General features: G+C 36.8%; 1 protein-coding gene and 1 long non-coding RNA gene across 2 annotated transcripts; both read left to right on the top strand.

Moving 5' to 3' along the window:
- The first annotated feature begins 655 nt into the window (after positions 1–655).
- On the top strand, positions 656–20,524 carry LOC126629101 (uncharacterized). The gene is made up of 3 exons (XR_007625658.1): positions 656–816; positions 1,610–1,649; positions 20,366–20,524. It is a non-coding gene; the product is annotated as an uncharacterized LOC126629101 (long non-coding RNA).
- LOC126629090 (probable LRR receptor-like serine/threonine-protein kinase At3g47570) lies at positions 17,022–20,492 on the top strand. Its single transcript, XM_050298978.1, has 2 exons — positions 17,022–19,734; positions 19,851–20,492. Exons 1-2 carry the CDS (start codon positions 17,037–17,039, stop codon positions 20,264–20,266), a joined length of 3,114 nt encoding a protein of 1,037 aa, XP_050154935.1. The 5' UTR covers positions 17,022–17,036; the 3' UTR covers positions 20,267–20,492.
- Positions 20,525–26,844: the final 6,320 nt, after the last annotated feature.

The following is a 26,844-nucleotide window of genomic DNA, read 5'->3' as shown; positions in this document are numbered from 1 at the left end:
GAATTCAGTATGATCATCATCTGGGTTGTCAACATCCAGCATCACTATCATGGGTGTTTTACATTTGTGGCCAGGGACATGGGGTTCGATGCAATGGAAGCACTATGAATCCCAGAAGTAATAGGGGAATCATGCCCCAAATGATCGAAGAGGAACGATTGTGGAGTGCTTGACTTCCATTGCAAGTAGGGCTGACATTTTCAACCCAACCCGTTAACCCAATCCGACCCAACCCGTTAAAATTAGTATTCGGGTGGGTGATAAACGGGTCGGGTGGTTAACGGGTCAACCCGTTAATCACCCATTAAATAACGGGTCAGTTTGGATGAACCCGTGAAACCCGTTAACACCCGTTAGTAAGGACTTATATGTAATTTCAATAGTTTACAAAACCCTCAGGTTCCTAGCTCTCTCGCTAATTGCTAGTCGCTGCCTCGCACGCCGTTTGTTAGCTCTCTGAGACTGAGAGATCGCTGTGCTCCGGTTATCTCCCTCATCTTCTTCCCTCAAACTGCCTCGCACGCCGTTCGTTAGCTCTTTGAGATTGAGAGATCGCTGTGCTCCGGTTATCGCCCTCATCTTCTTCCCTTAAAATTTTTACTGAACTCCACCACTCTCTCTCTGGTAAGCTCTGATTCCCTTCCAATTTGCAAGAGTATGAGTTGCTTGTTCCGTAGCGATGCCGAGAGAGCGAAAAGACATGAGCAATGTGGTAGCTGAATTGAGTCTAATAAGGGATGTGCTAACTGGAACTAGGATGCCTAGAGAGTATCCATGATGACGATCCAAGTAGTGAGTAATAATACCAGAGTATCCGTGATGACGATCCAAGAAGCTCCCACATGCCAATAGTTCATTGTGATATAAAGCCCAGCAACATTTTGTTAGATAGTGACATGACTGCTTGTGTTGGTGATTTCGGTTTAGCAAGGTGCCTCCGGGATGCTTTTTTGCCCATCTCGTTTGCACAACAGCAGTTCCAATGTCATAAAAGGCACCATAGGCTATACTCCCCCAGGTAAATTTTCTTTTGTATATATTTTATTTGTGCTTCCAGTATGGTTTTGTATATAGCATGAGTTTTTTGAAGTCACACATAAGAACAAAGCTATGTTTTTGTGCATATAACTTAAGAGTATGGAATGGGAGGCGAGGTGTCAACATATGGCGATGTGTATAGCTACGGAATACTGTTGTTGGAGATGTTAACTGGCAAGAGGCCGACAGATGACATGTTTAAAGGTGGTATGGACCTGCACAATTTTGTTATGATGGCTCTACCAGAACGTGTGGGAGAAATATGTGATCCACTAATTGTTCAAATAGAAGAAAGCAGCAGCAGTACTAATCCCAGAAGTAATAGGGGGAATCATGCCCCAAATGATCGAATAGGAACGGTTGTGGAGTGCTTGACTTCCATTGCAAGAGTAGGAGTTGCTTGTTCCGTAGCGATGCCGAGAGAGCGAAAAGACATGAGCAATGTGGTAGCTGAATTGAGTCTAATAAGGGATGTGCTAACTGGAACTAGGATGCCTAGAGAGAACCCGTGATGACGACCCAAGTAGTGAGTAATAATACCCTGTTATCGTTAAATAAAATCCCATGACAGTGCTTGAACTTTGCATGGTGATCTTCTGAATGATGACGAGGTGGATTTTTCCCGTTTTGCAATTTCATTTTGTATGTTATGTAAATGATCTTAATTTGTAAGATCATCCTTATATTTGCTTGGAAATTTGGAATTTGTCAATCTAAGTTTGGTTCTTGTTATTAATTATGCAATTTTAATTGGGTTTTTATCACAAATGGTCTTTGAGATTGATCAAACTCATCATTTTGGTCTCTCACTTTCAAAATCAATTAATGTCATCCCTGACATTCACTATCCCACATCAATTTGGTCCTTCCGTTAAAATTCCTTCAACTATTCTGTTAGTTTGCATGTGGGATCCACAGATCCAATGAAATGATGACATACAGATTCCACAAAAATAAGAGCTTTTATCGCAAATAGTCCCTAACTTTGATCCAACTCCTCATTTTGGTCCATAAGTTTCAAAAATCAATAAATTTGGTCATTGACTTTCACTATCGCACATCAACTTAGTCATTCCATTAAAATCTCATCAATATTTTTCGTTTGTGTGTTGATGTGGTCCCACTAATGCAATCATATGGCTCCACATGATTTAACTATAAGGAACTATTTTTTTTAAAGTGAACCAACGGACGAGTATTCCATGCTGACATTTTTCTCATATCCCACAACCCCAACTAGAAAAAAAAAATCAATCTAAATTCGATAAAATCAAATCCAAATTTAATTTAAATTTGAAGAAAATAACCAACTAGAGAGAATGAAGAGTGAGTTTAGGAGGCCAAGTACTTTAATGGAATGGTGCCTTCCTTTTCTGTTTGAGCTTACCTTGATGAAGACGATGATGACTTTTTTTTCTTTTAGTTTTGGTTTTTAGTTTCTTATTTTACTTTTAGTTTTAAATCATAAAAAAAATAGTTTCTTATAGTTAATCCACGTGGCGCCTTATAATTGGATTAGTGGGAAAAAAATATTGATGAAACTTTAACGGAATGATTAAATTGACGTGTCGTATTGAAAGTCAAGGACCAAATTTGTTGATTTTTGAAACTCAGGGACCAAAATGAGGAGTTGGATCAATGTCAAGGACCATTTGCGATAAAAACCCTTATTTTGTGCAATCCACATGTCACCATTTCATTAGATTTGGGGGTCCCACATACAAATTAACAAAATAATTGACGGAAGGACCAAATTGATGTGTGGTAGTGAATGTCAGGGACGACATTGATTGATTTTGAAAATGAGGGACCAAAATGATGAGTTTGATCAATCTCAGGGACCATTTATGATAAAAACCCATTTTAATTTGGTGTTCTTACGCCTCGCCTTATGAGACATAAAACGCTTGTTTGGAAGATCAGCTTTATGTTTGTTTGGAAATTTGGAATTATGTGATAAAATGTCAGAATACAATTTTGGAGAGACTCCATCTCAGCTGCAATAACCTTAAACCTCTTGGAAAGGTTTCTCTTGTTAATGCATTTGATAATTCTAACTTTCTTTTGTAACTTATTTGGAGAAGTTTCATGAGACCAGCAATTCTTTTTACATGTTCGATTTTTATTTTTTATTTTTGGCTTAAATCTATATGGTTAGTAGTAATACATTTTTCAGTTATGGCTTTTCAAAAGAGAAGTTTTATTGGATTTTATTTAGATTTCGAATCCATTTCCACGAAATTTTGCTAGATTAGTCTCCAAGGGTTAGGAGCAGGCATATCCAGATTTATCTGTAGGAAAATATGAATCAAATTCTTAGAGAAATTATGTGGATATCGATAAAGTTTGACAAATCAAAGCTAAAAACCGCGTTGATCCAATTTTCTTTCTATTGACACAAGGCTGTGATGTCTATTAACTCCCAAGTCTTTGCATCATCTAGGAGTGACGGCCGTTTGTTTGCCCTCACAGACTATCACTAGACTAGATTGGACTAACTATTAGTCTAGTCCCATGTTTGTTATCATACGAGACTAACGTTAATGAGATTAGTTGAAAACAATTATGGGGTACTTCTCCGTACCTCCGAGATGCTTCTTGCCCATCTCCTTTGCATGAAAACAATTCCAGTGTCATAAAAGGCTCCATAGGCTATACTACCCCAGGTAGATTTATTTCTCCATCTCCTCAGTGTAAATGTATCACTTTGTAAAAAAACATCGAAAAAAAAAAGTTATCAGATAGCACTTGTATAGTTGTGAAGTTATCAAATGTCACTTTTATAGGGCTCCAGGTCTGATGTCCTCTAAATTGTGTCTCATTTGTGTCTCCTTACTAATATGTTGACACATGTCTTTTAACTTAACCTAAAACTTAACTCTGTTAACTTTATTTATTTAACATTTAAATTTAAAAAAAAATCCACGTATATATACGCTCTTCTTCAATCTCTTCTTCTTCTTGTCTCCGGTGGTGGCTCTGGCCTCCTTCAGGAGCTTCTTCTCGGCCTTGGGCTTCTTCTCGGCGGGGGCTTTCTCTGCCACGACGGACTTCTCCGCGGGCTTCTTCTCCTTTTCTCTGGAAACAAACGGAAACTTTGAGAAGACGAATTTGGGAGGACTTTGGAAATTTATGGGGATGAGTCATCGGAAATTTTCTTGTTCCTTTTCAGCAAGAAAATTATAAATGGTTCAATAAGTGTGTACACACACACACACACCTGATTCATAGCATGGAGTTCTTTGATCCTTTCAGTTGGGAATTGTTTATTAATCTCACTTTCCAGTTCCAGCACTAGCAGATTAACCTACGCTTGGACCGATTCTTGTCTGGTGATTCCTCTGCCTACCAGCAAGAAGCCACGCGCCATCATCGACTTCTACCAGAAAGCTTGAACAAAGAAGTTCATTCAACAGCCACCTAAAAGAAGGTGAAGAATCCTATTTGGGTTTGCTCACCTCGTTAACCCAACCGTTTTTTATTATTTTGGATTTTTTTTTATAAATTTAAATGTTAAATAAATAAAGTTAACATTTAAGTTAAGTTAAAAGACATGTGTCAACGTATTAGCAAGGAGACACAATTTAGGGGACATCAGACCTGGAGCCCTATAAAAGAGATATTTGAAAATAGTAGGTTGGTTAAATACAGGTTTTTCATAGGAACTGCACTTATGTAGTCTTGATGTAGGTATTTTTGTCTTATGTAATGGGAGTGAAGAAACCCGCTGGATTAATAATAATCATCTTATTTTGATCAAATTTTGCAGTATAAATCACGATCCAATATTTTTGCTTGTATAATTTGTAATTACTTACTAGATTTTTTTAATTGAAAACTACTCATTAGATTTAGATTAATCATCATGAGATTGGAATTCAAGTTTTTGTTTGTATCAGTGCATACTATTGCTAATCACCAAATTAATTACGTTTGTTGAAATTTTTGGAATAATTATTTTTTAAATGCCTGATTATTTAAACCTCACTGAGTGAAAATTTTAAATATAGTTCCCTAAGCAAGCTTGCTTATTTTTCAACTCTTTAACTGATGTGTGACTTCTAAATGTAATTGTAACATCCCACATCGTCCAGGGGAGTGATCCTTAAATGTATATTCGCATCCCTACCTAGCACAAGGCCTTTTGGGAGCTCACTGGTTTCGGGTTCCGTAGGAACTCTGAAGTTAAGCGAGAAGGAGGCCAGAGCACTTCCAGGATGGGTGACCCACTGGAGAGTTACTCGTGAGTTCCCAAAAACAAAAACCGTGAGGGAATGGTAAGCCCAAAGCGGATAATATCGTGATACGGTGGTGGAACGGGCCCGGGATATGGTGGACCCGGGCCGGGATGTGACAGTAATTTTTCATATTTCTTCTTTTATGTTCTGATTATTGAATTTGAAATCACTTAAATGAAATGAAATTGCCAAACCAAGTTAGAGCGTAATTTTACACGTTCCATTTGAGTTTACGAACAACATTTACATTCATATGTATCTTTTGTCCAGGGCCTATCACCTGTTTGATAAAATATACCAGAGAAACACGCATGCTCGCACACACGGTTTTCTCGGTTCTTTGTTCTCCATTTTTAGATGTTTCTGGATTTAGAATTTCATGGGTGAAATGCCTCTGCGCATTGGGTCTAAATTGCAGGTGAGAAAACACACAGAGCCAGCAAAGCTTCGTAGAGAGGAGGCATGAGTTTCCTATGATGGTAAGTCTATTCCTTCATTTGGGTAAAGTATCTTCATTGTGGTGTATTTGGCAAAACTCGAGACCCTTTTATGCATTTTTTGTTTTGATTGGTTTGTTGGATGTCAGCATGCGGGACACTTGAGTTTAAGTACCTTTGTCTGTTCCGATATGATTTTCACTTGAACAGTGCAATTGGAGATCCTACTTTAGACTAAAGTAATGTCATCAAATAGCACTATTCCAGTAACAAATCAACAATATCAATTACGGAAGTGATTTTCACTCTCTTATTGGCTTCTCGCTCATTTTTTATTATTATAACAACAAAATTAAATAAATTAAACATAAACAAGGGACATAATTAAACAGGATTGTGTGTAAGACTAAGGGCCAGTTTGGGATTGCTGTGCTTTTAAAAAAAAAATGTTTCTATTGTGGTTTAAGAATAATCAGCTGTAAAATAAAACAAATGAACATTTGGTTTACTATGTTTTAAAAGTGAAGAAAAGCAGTGTAAAAGCGTTGGTAAATTTTAATGTAAAAGTAATATAATTATATACAATGACAAAATGGATATAGTAGTAGGAATGGGGAGACAACAGTTGTGGAGGGGACAATGGTGGTAATAGAGGTGGTGGTGGTGGTGGTGGTTGCAATGGTGGTGATGGTAGTAGGAATGGTGGTGGTGTTAATAGCAGGATGTGGTGATTGGGGTGTAGAGGTAATAATGGTGCTAATGGCGGTGGTGGCAATTATGGTTGTGGTAGCAATGGTGGCGGTTGTGGTTATAGTGGAGGTATGGTGGTAGTGCTAATAGTGGGATTTGGTGGTTAGGGTGTAGAGGTAACAATGTTGCTAGGGACGGTGGTAGTGCTAGTGGTGACAGTTGCAGTTGTGGTGGTGGCGGCGACGGCGGCAGCGGCAACAATGATGGTAGTGACAATGGCGATAGTACCGGTTATGGTTGTGGCGGCAGTGGTGGCTGTGGCGGTTATGGTTATGGTGGTGGTAATGATGTTGATAGTGTAAGGTTAGTGTTTGTAATGGTAGGTCATAACGGTCACATTATTCTCTAAGGGATAAAATATGTGTGGAGGCAAATAATGTCATTTTAAACATAAAGAGCTGTTATTCCCACCTCAATGTCTTATCTTCCCACCCACATTTTTATGAATTTTTTAATTACAAATTTGTCCATTTGTAAAATGACTAATCAGGATATTAGTTACCCCCTTTTACATTACTTTTTTTTATATAAAAAAAGAAAAAAGAAAAGTTTGAACGTGAGAATATGTTTAGAAAATTTGTCTCCCTTAAACCCTAACTCATCCTTCCCATCTCCCTTCATTCAAAGAAAACAAAATCATTCAGAGAAAGCAAAAGGAATGAACTTAGAAGATGACGTTTCTATGGAAGAAGTAGATGATTATGTTTCCGTCGAAGATGTAAAAGATAATTTTATGTGGGTCATCTTGATTTGTCGACATCGTACAATTGAAGCATAACTCTGTGACTTTTTATTTGAATTTGCATTAGATTAGGGTGCAATTTGTTTTTTAATGAGAATTTCTGGAATTGAAGCATAGCTCTGTCAACATCATTCATTAGGTTAGGGTAAATTTGTTGCATACTGTTGTAGGCATGGTTGATTTAGAATTGAAAACCTAAACAACGGGAGGCGTGGTTGATTTTTCATTAGCCCCGTACTTACCACAAGCACCACTTATCTCTCCTTTTTTTTTTTTTTTTGGTTTTTTTTGAAAAAACTAGATATGCGTGCAAACATGGTTCCTCTGGGATCTTCGAAGGTTGGTGTCCATTAAGATGGTGAATGTGACGATGATGATCCACCAAGGAATCTCTCTCTTTAAGTTAGAATTGAAGCCGAATTAAGCTTCAATTGTTGCATACTGCTGTCGACAGTAAATTTGCACTACTACAAAAGGGGATATCAGTGGCGCTGGTGCGAAAATTAACTTAACACACAAATTAAACCCTCTTGTTGACAATTGTAGTATGGATAAGTAGGGATCGTTCTTAAACTGGGGATTAGGAGGGATTGCTAAAACACTCTAAACTGACTCAAATATGTAAAAAGAGGCTAAAAACACTTAACTAGACTCAAAGAACTCAAAACAAACTCAAAAGAATCAAAAGAATCTAAAAATGCTCAAAACTGCCTAAAAACAACAATTGGGCAGTTTTTTACTCTAACACAACTTTAGGACGAATTTTGGTTTTATATTGATTCAAAACACTTAAAAACACAAACTAAACAGATTCTAAGTAATTAGACACTCTAAAGTAAAGGGGGATTTGGTTTTTTGATGAAAATAAAGTAAAGTAAAGCAAGAACTAGAACTAGACAGATTTGCACGAAATTGATTGAATTAGATGGATGATGGGCTAGCTAGAGGGTTCTTCTCCACACATGACACACTTGCATTCAAATTGATTTTCAATTGCTTCTTTCAATAAACCATGAAACTCAATACTCCAGATTAACTGTGACAGCACTTTTTTAACCTTCAAGTTCTCCTTAAGTTAATGAATTGGATGGGAAAGCACATACAACAATTCAAAACATTCTCTAAAAGTCCCCTACGTGAAAAGCACAATAAAGGTACAATCAAAGATCATTAAGCTTCATGAAAACTATAAGTATTGACGAGGCATTCGTAACTATGATGAGCATGATACTTTTGCCAAGAATTCACTTAACGCGATCGTTTATAAGCGACCTCCACTACTTGTAAATATAAGTTTGTAACTATTAGGTGAAACTCCCTTATATTTTAGCTTCAAATCCATGCATGAAAACTAAGCGTGCACTCTTAATAAACACACAAGAATAAGTTATCAATCAAACGGTTAAGCAAATTGAATTCACAACTTATGAAATAACAATTGAAGGTAATCAATTCATAATGCAAGCATAATCATGGTTTTGAATAGCCCCCTAGCCAAGAAGGGCTTAGTTCCTCATAATCGCAAAACAAAGATAAACAGATTTATACATTGAAAACAAAAGAAAGAAAACACCTAATTGCTCCAACCAATTCGACTTGGACAGCAAGCACATCCAGGGATTCTCCTTCTTCTTTCTTTGTTGCGGCACAAGGTGTGGTTGATGGTTTGAAGGGTTGTTTGTATGGAGGAATGGATGGGAACAGGTATGGTGGTGTTTTGGATGGATAAAGGTTGCGGCAAAGGTGTTTCGAAAGGTTTCTGTGGCTAGGGTGTATGGAAGTGGGTGATGATGAATGGTCTAATTCCCACGGCAAGGATGAGTATTTAAGGCCTTTAGGGTAATTAAGGTTAGGAAAATAATTTAGGTAACAAGAATTAATTCAAAACTTAAAGGGTAATAGGAATTAAAGTCAAAATCCTAAGGAAAGGGTAAGGAAGGTGCGGCTGGGTATAGGAAAGAAAGGGAAAGGCTTTTAATTCAAAAGGGAACGTGATTTATGGCAGAAAATAGGAAAGGGATGGTTCCCTTGCACGACAAGGAAGAGGAAAGGGAGATAACCCACGGCAAGGCCTTGTATGGTGCAAGGTTACTTTGGTTTGTGTCCTAAAATGCATAAGAGACCTTCAATGTTGCTGGACGTAGGGACATTTAGGATTAGGAAAGGTCAAACCAAAATAGGAAACCTTGGCTTAACTTTCCTACTTCAAATATGAATCCTCATTCTTCTAGGAATTCATCTTCAATTAGGAATCCTTCTTCAATTAGGAATCCTAGCATCTTTAGGTCTTCAATTTCATCCATCTCTCTTGCTCCAAGCATATGATATTCCTTCCATGCCCAAAATTGCTCCAAAAAGCTCCAAAATGCACTTATTTGCTTCTTTAATCCTTTAGACCTACAAACACACGAAAATTGCTTAAAGTACTAATTTAACTAAGAAATAACAACATAAATGCACAAGAACAAGCTAACTAAGTGGCATAAATATGCTCCTATCAGGCGCTATAAAAGCGACAAAAAACACCACTTACTGTCGGATTTTTTGTAAAAATCCGACATTAAATCGTGCAATGTCGCATAGTGAAACCGATGCCAATACTACCGTCACAAAAAGGGTATTGGCGTCGCTTATCCCCCTTAATCGGCCACCAAGAAGGAAAGTATTATAAAATAAAAAAGAACAACAACGTCGCTTAAAAGCGACATCGGTGCTTACGTCGCTTAAAAGAGACATGGAAATCTGATATGATGGCGGTCCAAACCGACATTAACTAACAAAATAACAATTAAAATATCACACTTACTGTCGGTCCAAACCGACATCACCTCAGTTAAATAAATAAAATAGTCTAGCTACTGTCAATTGTAACCGACATTAGCTTCAATCTCGATATATAAAATACTTAGCTGTTGTCGTCCATAAGCGACACCAACTATATTAATAATAAAAATATATATAATTTTCCTTTTTTAATTAACAATAATTAGTCCAAAAGTAATTTTTTAGTTAAATGTTTGTTAATTAGAGGATAAACGCTTTTGGACTAAAGCTTGACAGCCTGGGATTACCATCCTGTGTACCAAATCAAAAACCCAAATGGTAAATAATAAAAACAGATAAACATGCGATTCACATCCTCGCGGAAAGTCCTAGTGTTGCATTCCCTTCTACTCGATTATAACAAAAAAAAAAACAAACAAACAAACAGATTAACCCCCAAAAAAATTCAATCCAATTCGAAAAGCAGAAGACTTTATAACCTCCCTGATCAAACAAAACACTGTAAGCATTGAGATCATTGTACAAGGCACAACCTTTGCTGCTGCAATAGTCGAGAGCCTGAGCAAGATACAGCGCCACCCTCTCCTCCTCATGCAAACAAAAAAGATTCAATCTTTCCTTATTTTTTCAGAAAACAAAAATCTGGGACTGAGATTTATCGAAATGTTGAAAAGTGGAGGGAGGGTTGAGTTTAACAGACGAGGAATTGGCTATTGTCTAGCGAGGCGAGCTTGTTGAATCGCTTGACGGCGATTAAGCGGCCGTTGTCGAGCTTTCCCCTGTAGACAACGTTCGGATTGGAGTTCCTCAGAACGTTCGGATTGGAGTTCCTCATAAAATTTCTAAAATATTTGGTTAGCAAATCGGGAAGGAGAAGAGGAAAAACTGAAAAGGAGGAAGAAATGGACGCATAGATGAAATGGGGAAGAGAAGAAGAAAGACTGAAATTGGGGGAAAAATGAAAGCACAGATGAAATGGGAAAGAGAGGGGTTTAAATATGGGTATTTAGTTTGCGTCGGTTTAAACCGACATGGATTGACTGACATCGAATTAAAAATCACTGGTGTCAAATTAAATGTACATGGTGTCGGTTAAAACCGACGCCAACCTGACACACTTTTCTAACCACTCAACTTTCTGACACTCTTTATTAAAAGTACGGCATCAGTTTAAATTAATGTTGGTGTCGGTCGTAACCGACACCAACTTCTGAAACACTTTTTCAAATTCACATAGCGTCGGTTTAATGAAACTTTTGTCGCATTAAAATATGATAGTGTCGGTTAAAACCGACACTAAGTTTACCAAGTGGGAAATTTCCCTCCTAATATTTCATCCAATTCCCGCCTAGAGTTTCCCACCATCCAATTCATCCATTTCCCGCCTAGAGTTTCCCACCTAACATTTCATCCAATTAACCTAATAACCAGCTATTTTATTTTTGTGTTATCTCATATGACATTTTAAAATTTTAATAAATAAAATTGAACTTGAATAAAATACGTAATAAAAAACATAAATATAATTTTATTATAAAATATCATCACATGCTAATTGAAACATAGTCTAATTAATAATTACAATATATAAAATAATTAATATATTTATTCCAAGTCATCATCTGTTAGGTCGTCGTCGGTATTGGCATAATTAATGAACTTAGTAGGCAACGGTAATGATTCATGAAAATGAGTCCCTTCCACGTTGTAAGGAAATTTTCATTGTCAAGTATCTGATCTCAAAGCAAATACAAACAAGTTTGACGATTGGATTGTTGAAATTAGTTTCGTAGAATGCGTATCCCATCAAAACAATAGATTAACTAACACTTAGAGTTTATTTATACTTTCATTAAGTATAACATAAGATTTGTGGTATCCATTAGTGTAAATATTTTAAATTGAAGATTGAATTCATTCATTGTATTCATATAGGGTCAAGGAGTGTAGCTGTAAAAAATCATCAAAATCGGAGTTAAAAGAACCGTTAAATCGTGATTTTTCGTTTATAACCATCGAAAAGTTTTGTCCCGTTACTTGATCTTTGAATGGTTGTTTTTTGCGATTTTTGATGTATGCGATCTCGAAACATATACAAACAAGTTTGACGGTTGGATCGTTGAAATTAGTTTCTTAGGATGCGTATCTCATCAAAACGATAGATTCACTAACACTTAGAGTTTATTTATACTTTCATTAAGTATAACATAAGATTTGTGGTATCCACTAGTGTAAATATTTTAAATTGAAAATCGAATTCATTCATTGTATTCATATAGGGTCAAGGAATGTAGCTGTAAAAAATTATCAAAATCGGAGTTAAAATAACCGTTAAATCGTGATTTTTCGTTTATAACCGTCGAAAAGTTTTGTCTCATTACTTGATCTCTGAATGTTTATTTTTTGCGATTTTTGGCGTATGCGATCTCGAAGCATATACAAACAAGTTTGACGGTTGGATCGTTGAAATTAGTTTTTTAGGATGCGTATCTCATCAAAACGATAGATTCACTAACACTTGGAGTTTATTTATACTTTCATTGAGTATAACATAAGATTTGTGGTATCCACTATTGTAAATATTTTAAATTGAAGATCGAATTCATTCATTGTATTCATATAGGGTCAAGGAGTGTAGCTGTAAAAATCATCAAAATCGGAGTTAAAATAACCGTTAAATTGTGATTTTTCGTTTATAACCGTTGAAAAGTTTTATCCCGTTACTTGATCTCTGAATGTTTGTTTTTTGCGATTTTTGGCGTATGCGATCTCGAAGCATATACAAACAATCGGTTGGATTGTTGAAATTAGTTTCGTAGGATGCGTATCTCATCAAAACGATAGATTCACTAACACTTAGAGTTTATTTTTACTTTCATTAAGTATGACATAAGATTTGTGGTATCCACTAGTGTAAATATTTTAAATTGAAGATCAAATTCATTCATTGTATTCATATAGGGTTAAGGAATGTAGCTGTAAAAAATCATCAAAATCGGAGTTAAAATAACCGTTAAATTGTGATTTTTCGTTTATAACCGTCGAAAAGTTTTGTCCCGTTACTTGATCTCTGAATGTTTGTTTTTTTCGATTTTTGGCGTATGCGGTCTCGAAGCATATACAAACAAGTTTGATGGTTGGATCGTTGAAATTAGTTTCGTAGGATGCGTATCTCATCAAAACAATAGATTCACTAACACTTAGAGTTTATTTATACTTTCATTAGGTATAACATAAGATTTGTGGTATCCACTAGTGTAAATATTTTAAATTGAAGATTGAATTCATTCATTGTATTCATATAGGGTCAAGGAGTGTAGCTGTAAAAAAATCATCAAAATCGGAGTTAAAATAACCGTTAAATCATGATTTTTCATTTATAACCGTCGAAATTAGTTTCGTAGAATTCGTATCCAATCAAGTTCAATGGTGTGTATAAATTTATTTAAATTTATTTATTAAGTAGATTTAAATTTATTTATTAAGTAGATTTAAATTTATTTATTTTGTATATATATTTATTTATTAAGTAGATTTAAATTTATTTATTTTGCATGTATAACACTTAAGAAATTGAATGGTATGTATATTTAAGCCAATCCAATGGTCACCAATTTTTAAAATTTAATTTAATATATATATATAATTATTATAGTTTTTAGTGGTATAAAATTGTTAAAAGCGACACCAGTCTTCAATCCACACTCATACTTTATGTCGCTTAAAAGCGACACCAGTATTTAAAAAAATACTTTATGTCGCTTTTAAGCGACACCATTATTTTAAAAATACTTTATGTCGCTTAAAAGCGACCCCATTATTTAAAAAATACTTTATGTTAAAAGCGACACAAGTATTTCAAAATTATTAAAATGTATGTTTACGTTGGTTTAAAAGCGACATAGACATTTTATGACGCTTATAAGTGACAGTAAATCTGACGTCATGTTCAGTTAGTGTTGCAATTGTCTTATCCGCCACTATATTATATTAAACCGACACCACCCACTGACACTATAAACCCCTTTTGTAGTAGTGTTGTTTTTTAATGAGTTTATATGACAATACAAAAAGGCATTGACTTGTAATTGAAATAAAAAAATATGGTTCTTTTATGATGTAAATTTCTCCCATGTCAACTTGTTTATGAAGTTCATCTGGTTCTTTTATGACGTATGGTGGAATTCGTTTGCAGCTGATAGACGAATTTGGTAATAATTCAGCATCTACACGTATGGTGGATTGTACTAGTGAATTTACCACAACTAAGGTAATATTTGCTTGACTATGCAATTGAATTCACTTATGCTCTTGTATGTTTATTCATAATGTGCAATTTTGGTATGTAGTTATTCAATAGTAGAGAAGAATTAATACAATGGGCTCAAGAAGTTGGGAAGGTTAATGGTTTTGTTATTGTGACGTTACGATCCGATCAAGGTGGAAAAGATACCAGGAGCCCTAGACTTACATTGGGTTGTGAAAGGAGTGGACAATATGTAAGTCGAATTCACAAAAAAGACATAAAGGATGAGGATAGAAGGAATTATGGAACAAAAAAATGTGGATGCCCGTTTCAATTAAAAGGTAAAAAGCTAGTAACTGATGATGATTGGATATTAACGGTAGTTATTGGAGTGCATAATCATATAGCAGCATGCCATTTGGAGGGTCATTCATTTGGAGCGCCATCATGTTGATCCATCGGACAATTCCAAATTATGTTCATAGTATTTTTTTTCCAGTAAACTCCTGCTTTCAATGTTTTTCTGTATTTGTCTAACTAAATTGCTCTTGGTTTGTTCCTCAAGGAATATGAATTGGGATTTTTTATGTCTTGTTTTGCTTTAGAATTCGTGCTCTTCTTTTAAATCCACGTTTACAGTTTAGTGTTTTTTTTTCCTGGAATAATTACTAAAATGTTTTTATCCCTAGGATTTTGGTTGCCCAATCCAGATACTTTTTGCTTCTTACTGAGGAGACCCACAACATAAGAAAGTGATAGGGAAATAGAGAATGAAATTATTCAAACTATGAAATTATGTGTGCCGTGTGCAAAGAGAATCATGATTAAAATACAAAGGATACGTTTTTCTGATTGCGACGATGATGATGTGTGCCGTGTTCAAAGAGAATCATGATTAGAAGAGTAATATTATTTGTTTATATTCTTTTCTTAAGAGAAATTTATCTCTAATTATATATAGGGTTATTTTAGGAATAATAGTGGGTGGGGAAATAACATTTTAATTTTTTAACTTTTTATAGTTGGTGTAAATATAACGTGGGTGGGGAAATAAGACAACGGGATGGGTCTAGCAGCTCTCTAAAAATATTAATGAAGATATTACAACAATTGAAATATGTATTAAAGGTTTAACTCTGCATTTTATTAAAATAGTTTTTAAAAGAAACCTACAAGCTACTTTTAAAAGTTGTTGTCTGAAAGCTATTACTTTTAAAATAAGCAGCATATTATAAGTTTACCAAACTATTTTTTTACTGCTTAACTTTAAAGTGAAGCAGTTTTTTTCAGGGGTCACTCTTTTAAACCTTCTAACCTCTTGTACATTTTCTCGTCTCCTTAATGAATATTATACTTTCATAAAAAATGAAAAACAAAGAGGCTACGTCACAGATGCATCGCAATTTGCAAGAGTAATAATTGTGAGAGTAGAAAACTAGCCAATTTACCATTTGCATTACGGTAGAAAACTAGCTAGTGGAAGACTAGCTAACCTTCCACTAAGGTAGAAAACTAGCTAAGTGCAAAACTAGCTAACATTCCACTAAGGTAGAAAACTAGATAACATTCCACTAAGGCCGAACATTTCATAACTAACGTGTAAGTCACTTTCTGCTTTTTATGATAGTTCTCTCTGTTTTATTTTTTTAATTCAGTTTTATTCTTTCACTAGAGAAATTTTTTTTGATTGGTTTGTTGGATGTCAGCATGTGAGACACTTGAGTTTGAGTACCTTTGTCTGTTCCGATATGATAATGCGATGTTAATTTAGGCTATAATGATGAATCTTTGTGTTTAAGAATTTTTTTTTTTCTATGACAGATGTGTGAGGCATTAGCCATGATTTCATCTGGGCAATTACGAAATATCAACAAGTATTCTCTCTGCTAAGGATAACACACTCCTGCGGGAACTAGACATCCCAATATTTTGCAATCTGATTACAAATTATCTACCAAAAGTACATACCGCTATCAATTATATGATATTTTTAGATTGTTAGTGGCTTTGTTCTATTTTATATATTGACATACAACATTAAAATCCCGATCATGGTCCACTAAAAAGTATTAAACGTGTTATGAATATAACGCATTCTAACATGGATTTTTTTTTTACAATGGAATTATCTACAGAAAAGTTCTCAAAGGTGGTTACAATGGAGACCAATATTCAGAACGCAGCGGACAAGTCTTTACAAGCTAATCGTACCGGTAATAGAAACAACATCCTTTGTCTCTCTGCTTACAAGCTTTTTAACATGGAGAGAAATTTTATCTGTATTTCAGAATTAGTGGTCTTCTTGATGTTCAACTATAGGGAAATGGTTCTTGAAATTGTATTTTGGAATTATTCATCTTGATTCAAAACAAAAGGACTAATTTCCTTCCTACATTCCACATGTATGTATATAGTATCGCTATTTTATATATATATACACAAATCTTACATGTTCTATATAGTTTTGAAACTCACAGCATAAGAGATTTTTGTTTTCTATATTGATATATTTTCTAAATATTTTAAAGATCCGCGGCAACGCCCAGGCACTTTTTCTAGCTAGTCTTACTTACATACTTACGGGCACTTTTTCTAGTCTTACCTACTTTGCATGAACCTTCCAATACGGTAGAAAACTAGCTAGTGGGTCTCTACGTGTTCCCCAACCCGTCAACCACGGCATGCACGCAGAAACCAGCCGTGCAACCCAATTTGGACGCTAAAATTGACTCATTTCGTTGCGTCAACTTACGATTACCTAAGGTTAAATATCCAGAGCTTCATTTTGCAGCCTAGCTAAAATGGAGTTCTCAAGTATTCATACTAGCATTTGGTTTATTTTCATTCAACCACTCTTTCTTCTCTTTCTTTTTAGCTCTGCCTCCTCCTTGCGTTTAGCGGGAAATGAGGTGGATAGGCTTTCCTTGCATGCCTTCAAAGCTGAAATCGTGACCGATGCCCTCGGCATCCTTAGCTCTTGGAATGAATCCCTCCACTTCTGTCATTGGCCAGGCATTACTTGTGGCCGCAGACACCAGAGGGTTACGGTGCTCAACCTTCAATCAAGCGGGCTGGCAGGCCACCTATCTCCCCACATTGGAAACTTGAGCTTTCTGAGGGCTTTATACCTCCAGAACAATAGCTTCAGCCACACCATCCCTCCAGAAATTGGTCGTTTGTTCCGCTTGGAAAGACTAAGCCTTGAAAACAACTCCTTCAGTGGTCATATTCCATTCAACATATCACGTTGCTCTAACCTCCAATACCTGGGCTTATATGGCAACACTCTTAGTGGCGAACTTCCAACTAAAATTGCCTCATTGTCTAAGCTTCAGGAACTTGATTTTGGCAGGAACAATTTTTATGGGAAAATCCCATCTTCTTTTGGGAATCTTTCTTCTCTTTGGTGGCTATCTGCATTCCGAAATAATCTGCATGGAGGTATTCCAAATAGCCTTGGCCAATTAAAAAGCTTAATGCGTTTTTCATTGGCTGAAAATTATTTGAATGGTACCATCCCTCCCTCCATATACAACCTCTCGTCAATTAAAGTCATTTCTATGTATCAAAACAACCTTCATGGAACTCTTCCTCCTGGCTTGGGCCACACTATATTTCCAAACCTCAAAACCTTTGCCTTCCATTCCAACCAATTCACTGGACCAATACCAGCTTCAATCTCCAATGCCTCAAACCTTTCGGTATTTTCTATCTCAATCAATAAGTTTACTGGAAGAATTCCTAGTCTGGCACGCCTGTCAAATTTGTATTGGTTTGAACTTAAAGAGAACAATCTTGGAAATAATGAGGAAGGTGACTTGGATTTCATCTCTTCTCTAGTTAATTGCACCAATATAGAAGTTTTATCTGTCGGCCTCAATAATTTCGGCGAAGTGTTGCCTGAATCTATCAGCAATCTCTCAACAAAGCTGAGGGTAATGAATTTTCATGACAATCAGATACGCGGAAACATTCCCATCGGGGTTGGAAATCTTATCAACTTGGAGAGACTAAGCTTTTCTGGAAATTTATTGGCAGGCACTATACCGAGTTCAATAGGTAAACTGAATAAGCTTTATGACCTATTTCTAAATTCGAATGAATTGTCGGGTAATGTTCCATCATCTCTAGGAAATCTTACTTCATTAAGCACTTTGTATCTCAATTCAAACCAGTTACAAGGCAGCATACCACAAAGTCTCGGAGACTGCAGGTTTCTGTTATATTTGGATCTTTCCTACAACAATCTTAGCGGTCTAATTCCAAAACAAATCATCAACGTACTGGTTTACTTGGATCTATCTGGAAACCAACTTACTGAATCCATTCCCATGGAAATAGGTAACTTACAGCATCTTGTTTTCTTGGATGTTTCTGAAAACAAGTTATCTGGTGAGATTCCACAAAGCTTAGGGAGTTGCACAAGTTTGACGACTCTGTATTTGACAGAAAATTTATTGCAGGGGACAATTCCTAAATCCTTGAGCTCTTTGAGAGGAATTGAAGATTTTGACCTCTCTCGCAACAACTTATCTGGCATAATTCCCAACTACTTGGGGAGTTTCCCCTTCTTGCAAAATTTGAACCTTTCATTTAACGATTTTGAAGGTGCAGTACCAATCCAAGGAGTTTTTAAGAATGCAAGTGCGGTATCTGTTGTGGGAAACACACGGCTTTGTGGAGGTATACCTCACTTAAGATTGCCTAAATGCATCTCCAAGCAATCTAAGCGCGAGTTATCTCCTAAGCTGAACTTAATTATCCCAGTTTCCTGTGGGGTTGTCGGCTTGGTCTTGGTGTTGTTACTTGCGCTTCTTTATCGATCAAGAAAGGCTAGAGCGCTTAAGTCAACTTCAGGATCATCATTGGGGGTTTCACTCTTGAAACTGTCCTATGGAGATCTCCTCAAAGCAACTGATGGGTTCTCTGCTTCAAATCTTATTGGTGCTGGAAGTTTCGGGTCTGTGTACAAGGGAGTTCTCAATCAACATGAAGAAAGAAATGTTGCAGTGAAAGTACTCAATCTTCAAACTTCAAGAGCTTCTAAAAGTTTCATATCTGAATGTGAAGCCTTGAAAAACATTAGGCATCGAAATCTTGTCAAGCTACTGACTGCTTGTTCAAGCATTGATTTTCAAGGAAACGATTTCAAAGCCCTGGTGTATGAGTTCATGGTGAATGGAAGCCTAGATGAGTGGCTACACATATCAGCTCAGGGAGTAAATAGGCCAGCCAATCTGCCAAAGAATCTTAATCTCACTCAAAGAGTTAGCATTGCCATGGATGTAGCGTGTGCTCTGGATTATTTGCACAACCACTCCCACATGCCAATAGTTCATTGTGATATAAAGCCCAGCAACATTTTGTTAGACAGTGACATGACTGCTTGTGTTGGTGATTTCGGTTTAGCAAGGTACCTCCGGAATGCTTCTTGCCCATCTGCTTTCCACGATAGCAGTTCCAATGTCATAAAAGGCACCATAGGCTATACTCCCCCAGGTAAATTTTCTTTTATATATATTTTATTTGTGATTGCACTATGTTTTTGTATATAGCATGAGTTATTTTAAGTCAAACATAAGAACAAAGCTATGTTTTGGTGCATATAACTTAAGAGTATGGAATGGGAGGCGAGGTGTCAACATATGGTGACGTGTATAGCTACGGAATATTGTTGTTAGAGATGTTAACTGGCAAGAGGCCGACAGATGACATGTTTAACGGTGGTATGGACCTGCACAATTTTGTTATGATGGCTCTACCAGAACGTGTGGGAGAAATATGTGATCCACTAATTGTTCAAATAGAAGAAAGCAGCAGCAGTACTAATCCCAGAAGTAATAGGGGGAATCATGCCCCAAATGATCGAAGAAAAAGGGTTGTGGAGTGCTTGACTTCCATTGCAAGAGTAGGAGTTGGTTGTTCTGTAGCGATGCCGAGAGAGCGAAAAGACATGAGCAATGTGGTAGCTGAATTGAGTCTAATAAGAGATGTGCTAAATGGAACTAGGATGCCTAGAGAGTATCCATGATGACGATCCAAGTAGTGAGTAATAATATCCTGTTATCGTTAAATAAAATCCCATGACAGTGCTTGAACTTTGCATGGTGATCTTCTGAATCATGACGAGGTGGATTTTCCCGTTTTGCAATTTCATTTTGTATGTTTTGTAAATGATCTTAATTTATAAGATCATCTTTATGTTTGCTTGGAAATTTGGAATTTGTCAATCTAAGTTTGGTTCTTGTTCTTATTAATTATGCAATTTTAATTGGATTTTTATCACAAATAGTCCCTGAGATTGATCAAACTTATCATTTTGGTCCCTCACTTTCAAAATCAATCAATGTCATCCCTAACATTAACTATCCCACATCACTTTGGTTATTCCGTTAAAATTTCGTCAACTATTATGTTAGTTTGTATGTGGAACCCACACATCTAATGAAATGATGACATGTGGATTGCACACAATAAGGATTTTTATCGCAAATGGTCCCTAACATTAATCCAACTCCTCATTTTGGTCCCTGAGTTTCAAAAATCAATAAATTTGGTCATTGACTTTCACTATCGCACATCAACTTAGTCATTCCGTTAAAATCTCATCAATATTTTTTGTTTGTGTGTTGATGTGGTCCCATTAATGCAATCATATGGCTCCACATAAATTAACTGTAAGGAACTATTTTTTTAAGAGTGAACCAACGGACGAGTATTACATGCTGACATTTTTCTCGCATCCCATAACCCCAACTAGAAAAAAATTCAATCTAAATTCGATAAAATCAAATCCAAATTTAATTTAAATTTGAAGAAAATAATCAACTAGAGAGAATGAAGAGTGAGTTCAGGAGGCCAAGTACTTTAATGATGTCATGGTGCCTTCCTTTTCTTTTTGAGCTTACCCTGATGAAGACGATGATGACTTTTTTTTCTTTTAGTTTTGGTTTTTAGTTTCTTATTCTACTTTTAGCTTTAAATCTTTAAAAATAGTTTCTTATAGTTAATCCACGTGGCGCCTTATAATTGGATTAGTGGGACAAAAAATATTGATGAAACTTTAACAGAATGATTAATTTGACATGTGGTATTGAAAGTCAAGGAGTTTGATCAATGTCAAGGACCATTTGCGATAAAAACCATTATTTTGTGCAATCCACATGTCATCATTTCATTAGATTTGTGGGTCCCACATACAAACTAATAGAATAATTGACTGAATCTTAAAGGAATGACCAAATTGATGTGTGGTAGTGAATGTTAGGGACGACATTGATTGATTTTGAAAATTAAGGACCAAAATGATGAGTTTGATCAATCTCAATGACCATTTGTGATAAAAACCCATTTTAATTTGGTGTTCTTACGCCTCGCCTTATGAGACATAAAACGCTTGTTTATAAGATCAGCTTTATGTTTGTTTGAAAATTTGGAATTATGTGTGATAAAATGTCAGAATACAATTTTTGGAGAGGCTCCATCTCAGCTGCAATAATCTTAAACCTCTTTGGAATGGTTTCTCTTGTTAATGCATTTGATAATTCTAACTTCCTTTTGTAACTTATTTAGAGAAGTTTCATGAGACCAACAATTCTTTTTACATGTTCGATTTTTATTTTTTATTTTTGGCTTCAATCTATATGGTTAGTAGTAATACATTTTTCAGTTATGGCTTTTCAAAAGAGAAGTTTTATTGGATTTTATTTAGATTTCGAATCCATTTCCAGGAAATTTTGCTAGATTAGTCTCCAAGGTGTGGGAGCAGGCATATTTAGATTTGCCTATAGGAAAATATGAATCAAATTCTTAGAGAAATTATGTGGATATCCGTATAGTTTGACAAATCAAAGCTAAAAACCGCGTTGATCCAATTTTCTTTCTATTGACACAAGGCTGTGATGTCTATTAATTCCTAAGTCTTTGCGTCATCTAGCAGTGACAGGCATTTGTTTGCCCTCATAGACTATCAGGGCGCGTTTGTTTGGACGGATTAAGTTTCACTGGACTGGACTACTTAGCTAGAATTACTAGTCCTGTGTTTGGTGTAAATTGGGATTGTGTTTAATGGGATTAAGCCGGACTCGTGCCGACTAAATCTTGCACTAGGTGGGCTTAGCGAGAGCCACCAAAAACGAGGGGATTTGTAGTCCCGTTTCTGTTCTTCGCTTCACCTCGTGTTTCTGTTCTTCTCTTCACCTCCGTTTCTGTTCTTCGCCTCAGGCTTTACCTCGTGTTGCTTGCTTCGCTTCTCTCCTCCTCCCTCTTCTCCATCTCAGAGGATCTCCAAGTCTGCAATATTGGGTTTGACAGAAACGGATCCAAGAAATCCAAGCCATCGCCGTCTCTCACTTCCCTGACTCCACAAACCCCGACTCGTCGCCGGTCAGCTCGCCAGGCATCTCTGCAGGCCGGTTCCGCTGCTCCACAGACTTGCGGCTCCGATTGAATCGACAGACTTGGAAAGCTCTCTCCAGTTCGAATCTTGCACCGAACAAAAACCTGAAAAACCAAGCTCGATTCTTCGTTTTGCAGAATTATTTTTGGCAATTAATCGAAAAAGATAGGGGAGGGAAGGAGAGTGTGGGACGGAGAGAACAAGGGAGATAAAGAGGGAGAAAAAGATGGACGCTTCCAGAGAGAGGGAGAGTATTATTAGAATAAAAAAGGTAGAATTAATTAATATAATATTATTAGATATGAATTAAAAATTATAATATTGTAGTTTGTTATTATCCTTCTTTTTGGTCCGACAATGCACCAAACGCTTCACTAAGCTAGTACAACTTAGTCTAGTCTAAGCCAGTCCAACTTAGTCCCTGCAACTAGTCCAGTCCGAGACAGTCCGGTGCAACAAACGCACCCTCACTGGACTAGACTGGACTAACTATTAGTCTAGTCCCATGTTTGTTATCATGTGAGACTAACGCTAATGAGATTAGCCGAAAACAATTCCGGGGTACTTCTTGGTACCTCCGGGATGCTTCTTGCCCATCTCCTTTGCATGAAAATAATTCCAGTGTCATAAAAGGCTCCATAGGCTATACTACCCCATGTAGATTTATTTCTCCACCTCTTTAGTGTAAATGTATCATTTTGTAAAAAAAACCATCCAGAAAAAAAAGTTATCAAATAGCAATTTTAAGTTGTGAAGTTATCAAATATCACTTTTATAGTAGTGATGTTCTCAAATAGCACTATTCCAATAACAAATCAACAATAGGGAAGTGATTTTCGTACACCTGTATCAGCTTCCCACACATTTCTCTTTATTATGACCAACAAATTGAAAACAAGAAACATGATTAAATAGGAGCGTGCGTGAAACTAGAAAATGTGTGCATCCTTATCAACAATAACATCATGATTATTAAGGATTTATTTATTTCTTGTTAATGTCATGGGACGACATGGAGTCATAGACGGGGCAATCTAGTCAACAACATGCCGACGTACGGAGATGACATCGATTTAACAAGCGTATTTGCAACGTCGCATAATGCATTGCAATTTGCAAGAGCACTAACTATGAGAGTACTCATATGAAGGCAACTGCAGGAGAAACTTGCCAATGTACCATTTGCATGAACCTTCCTCTACGCCAGAAAAATCTAGCTAGTAAGTCTCTACGTTTTACTTTTTTTCCCGGGTGATGCTACACTTACCACATTTTTCATATCGTATTTGTTCTTCCCAATACAAACACTTACCACATTCTGCTATCTATGACAACTCTATCTGTTTTTTTTTTCTTTTCAATTTTCTTTCACTAAATTTGCAAGCTCGACATGACTTTTGAAAGAGCTAATTAAGAAGAGCAATGATAAACTTACTATGCTTTTCATACTACATTCGTACCACCTTGTTAATAGAAGTACGACCCACCAATACATGTGGTCTCATCCTATTAAAGAGGTGATACAAATGTAGTATGAAAAATGTAGCAAGAGTATATAGCATTTTTGATGAATTATTGCGAGTGCCAAAGTTGTTTGTTGTGTTCCTGTTGATCCTAAAAACTACCAAGCCTACGTGGCGCGCATGCCGAGTAATCTATGAGCTAACTACGTCCTTCGGATGAATGCGGGGCGTGCCAACTCGTCGGCCGAGCTCGGCCGAGGAGTAAAATTTGTTGATGTTGTGTTGAGTGCGCGGCTGACTTCTGCGTCTTACGATTGCGACCGAGGAAGGAACACGTCTCGGCCTCTTGGGTTCTCGAACCTGAAGACAAGGCTACTATTCTTACGAAGTTCACAAATCGTCGTCGTCGGATTCGACCACAGTGATGGTATTCGTCAGAGTAAACTCTCGCCGAATCGACACCAAAGTGTAAGGGCACAAATACTCAAAGCAGATATGTGTCTTAACAATAAACGTGGTTCGGCCGTCGGAATGCCGAACTCTAAATCTCACTCGAGAGTATCCAATCATAAACCAACTCGGCATGCAATGTGCCAAGCCTAATAAACTGTAACACCTCACCTCGCCGAGAAGGCTAATGAGATGACCTTGCCCAATAAGGATTCGGAAATCCTTCTCGACCGAGACTTGGATAGGTAACCAACTGTCCTCGCCGCAGTGCTGTTGATGCCAACGGAAGATGCTGCGAGATCGGCTGATTCTACGGCGACAGAGCTATCTATGCCGACTGAAGATATCACCGGTTGCTTTTACAGTGTTGTTGATGCCAACGGAAGATGTGTCAGCGAAAAGAGAAAATAAAAAATCTCAAGTTGTTGAGAGAGTTTGCGCAGGGCAGTTGTGTGTTGAATTAGAGGGGGCTTGAACGATGCACAGCCTCCTCTATTTATAGCACCAGATACCTTCTAGGATACTCGGATTAGGACTTCTTCTCCTAATCAAACACCATCTCGACCAGTCCTATTTTCACTATGATTTTGAACCCAGTCCTTTATCAGGCCGGATTCACTTCTGGGTTATTCATATCCATATCTCGCCAAGACTCCTTATTGCTCCAGGATTCGATTACTCGTCTTGCAGCATAACCGACCTAGGTTTGGAAGCCCATGAACTAAACGATCCATGTTAACCGTTTCGTAAGGCCTTCCGGGCCGAGACTAAATCTCGGCCCAAACTAATATTTTGGTCCCCAATAGTTCCCCAAACCGTCAACCACGGCATGCATGCATAAACCAGCTGTGGAACCTAATTCAGACGCTAAAATTGGCTCCTTTCATTGCGTCAACTTACTGTTACATAAATATCCAGAGTTTTATTTTGTAGCCTAGCTAAAATGGAGTTCTCAAGAAACTTTATTTGCGGGATTTTATTTTAGATTTCAAATCCATTTCGAGGAAATTTTGCTTGATTTGTCTCCAAGGTGTGGGAACAGACATATCCAGATTTGTCCATAGGAAAATATCAATCAAATTCCTAGAGAAATTTATGAAGATATCGGTATAGTTTGACAAATCAAAGCTATAAACCGTGTTGATTCAATTTTCTTTCTATTGACTAACAAGGTTGTGATGGCTATTAATTCTCAAGTCTTTGTGTCATCTAACAGTGACTTTCATCTCTTACTAATCTTTAAGGGGGTCTTTGTTTACCCTCACTAATTATCACTGGACTAGATTGAATTAACTATTAGTCTAGTCCCGTATTTGTTATTATGCGGGACTAATGTTAATGAGATTAGCCGAAAACAATTCCGGGATGCTTCTTACCCATCTCCTTTGCACAAAAGCAGTTTCAATGTCATAAAAATGCTCCATAGGCTATACTTCCCCAGGTAATTTTTTTTTTTGTATATATATTATTTGTGCCTGCACCATGATTTTTGCGAAGTCGCACATGAGAACCTAGCTACTTTTTGTGGTTATAACTTAAGGGGGCGTTTGTTTTCCCTCACTAAGTGTCACTGGACTGGCTAGGATTAATAGTGAGTGAAATCCCATGTTTGTTAGCAGTCAGGACAGTGTTTAATGAGATTAAAGGGGACTCGCCTAGACTAAACGCCTCACTAGGTGGTCTTAGCGAGGCCCCCCAAAATTGGGCGGATTGCTAAGACCAGCTCTCCTTCACCCCTTTCCGCTTCACTCTTCTTCAGTTCTCTACTTTCCCCCTCCCGACTGCTATTTTTCTCTCGTAAGACTCCTCTTCCAGCGAAGCCACCATGGATCTGTGGTCATAAAATCTTTCTCTTAGAAACCCATTTCGTGGATTTCTGTAGCCTTTCCCTTTTCAATATCATATCCAACTCCCAAAATTTCAACTGAGAAAACCAGAAAACCCAAAAAATCAGAAACCCAAAAAACCCAAAAAAGCCAAAAACCCAGAAAACTCAAAAATCGAAAGCAGATTCAACCCCATCTCTCACCTTCAACCCCATTTCTCACCTTTGATTTTAAGATTTGCAAGGGATTTTGTGAGAGGAATAGAAGAGGCAGAGAGAGATTTGCAGTGAGGAAGAGAGAGATTTGCAAAATATCTGGTTCTCTTCTTAAAGCCTCCGCAGGCTTTTGGATGAAACATTAATTAGGTTTCTAAAAGTTAAATAGCTACAAAATAATATTTTATAACCATAATATTTGTTTGTTTTTCGTTTTGAAGGCAAAAGTAAATTAAAAAAATGATAAAAAACTAACT

This window comes from Malus sylvestris, chromosome 7 (assembly GCF_916048215.2).
Source record: "Malus sylvestris chromosome 7, drMalSylv7.2, whole genome shotgun sequence".
Lineage (NCBI taxonomy): Eukaryota > Viridiplantae > Streptophyta > Magnoliopsida > Rosales > Rosaceae > Malus > Malus sylvestris.
The sequence above is the reverse complement of the archived record's forward strand: the minus strand, read 5'-3'. Positions and strand labels throughout refer to the sequence as shown.

What these genes read in the sequence shown, in the direction of transcription:
- LOC126629090 (XM_050298978.1), top strand. Translation starts at nt 17,037, where the DNA reads ATGGAGTTCTCAAGTATTCATACTAGCATTTGGTTTATTTTCATTCAA. An exon ending in CATAGGCTATACTCCCCCAG is followed by an intron (nt 19,735 to 19,850) that starts GTAAATTTTCTT and finishes ATATAACTTAAG; the next exon opens with AGTATGGAATGGGAGGCGAG.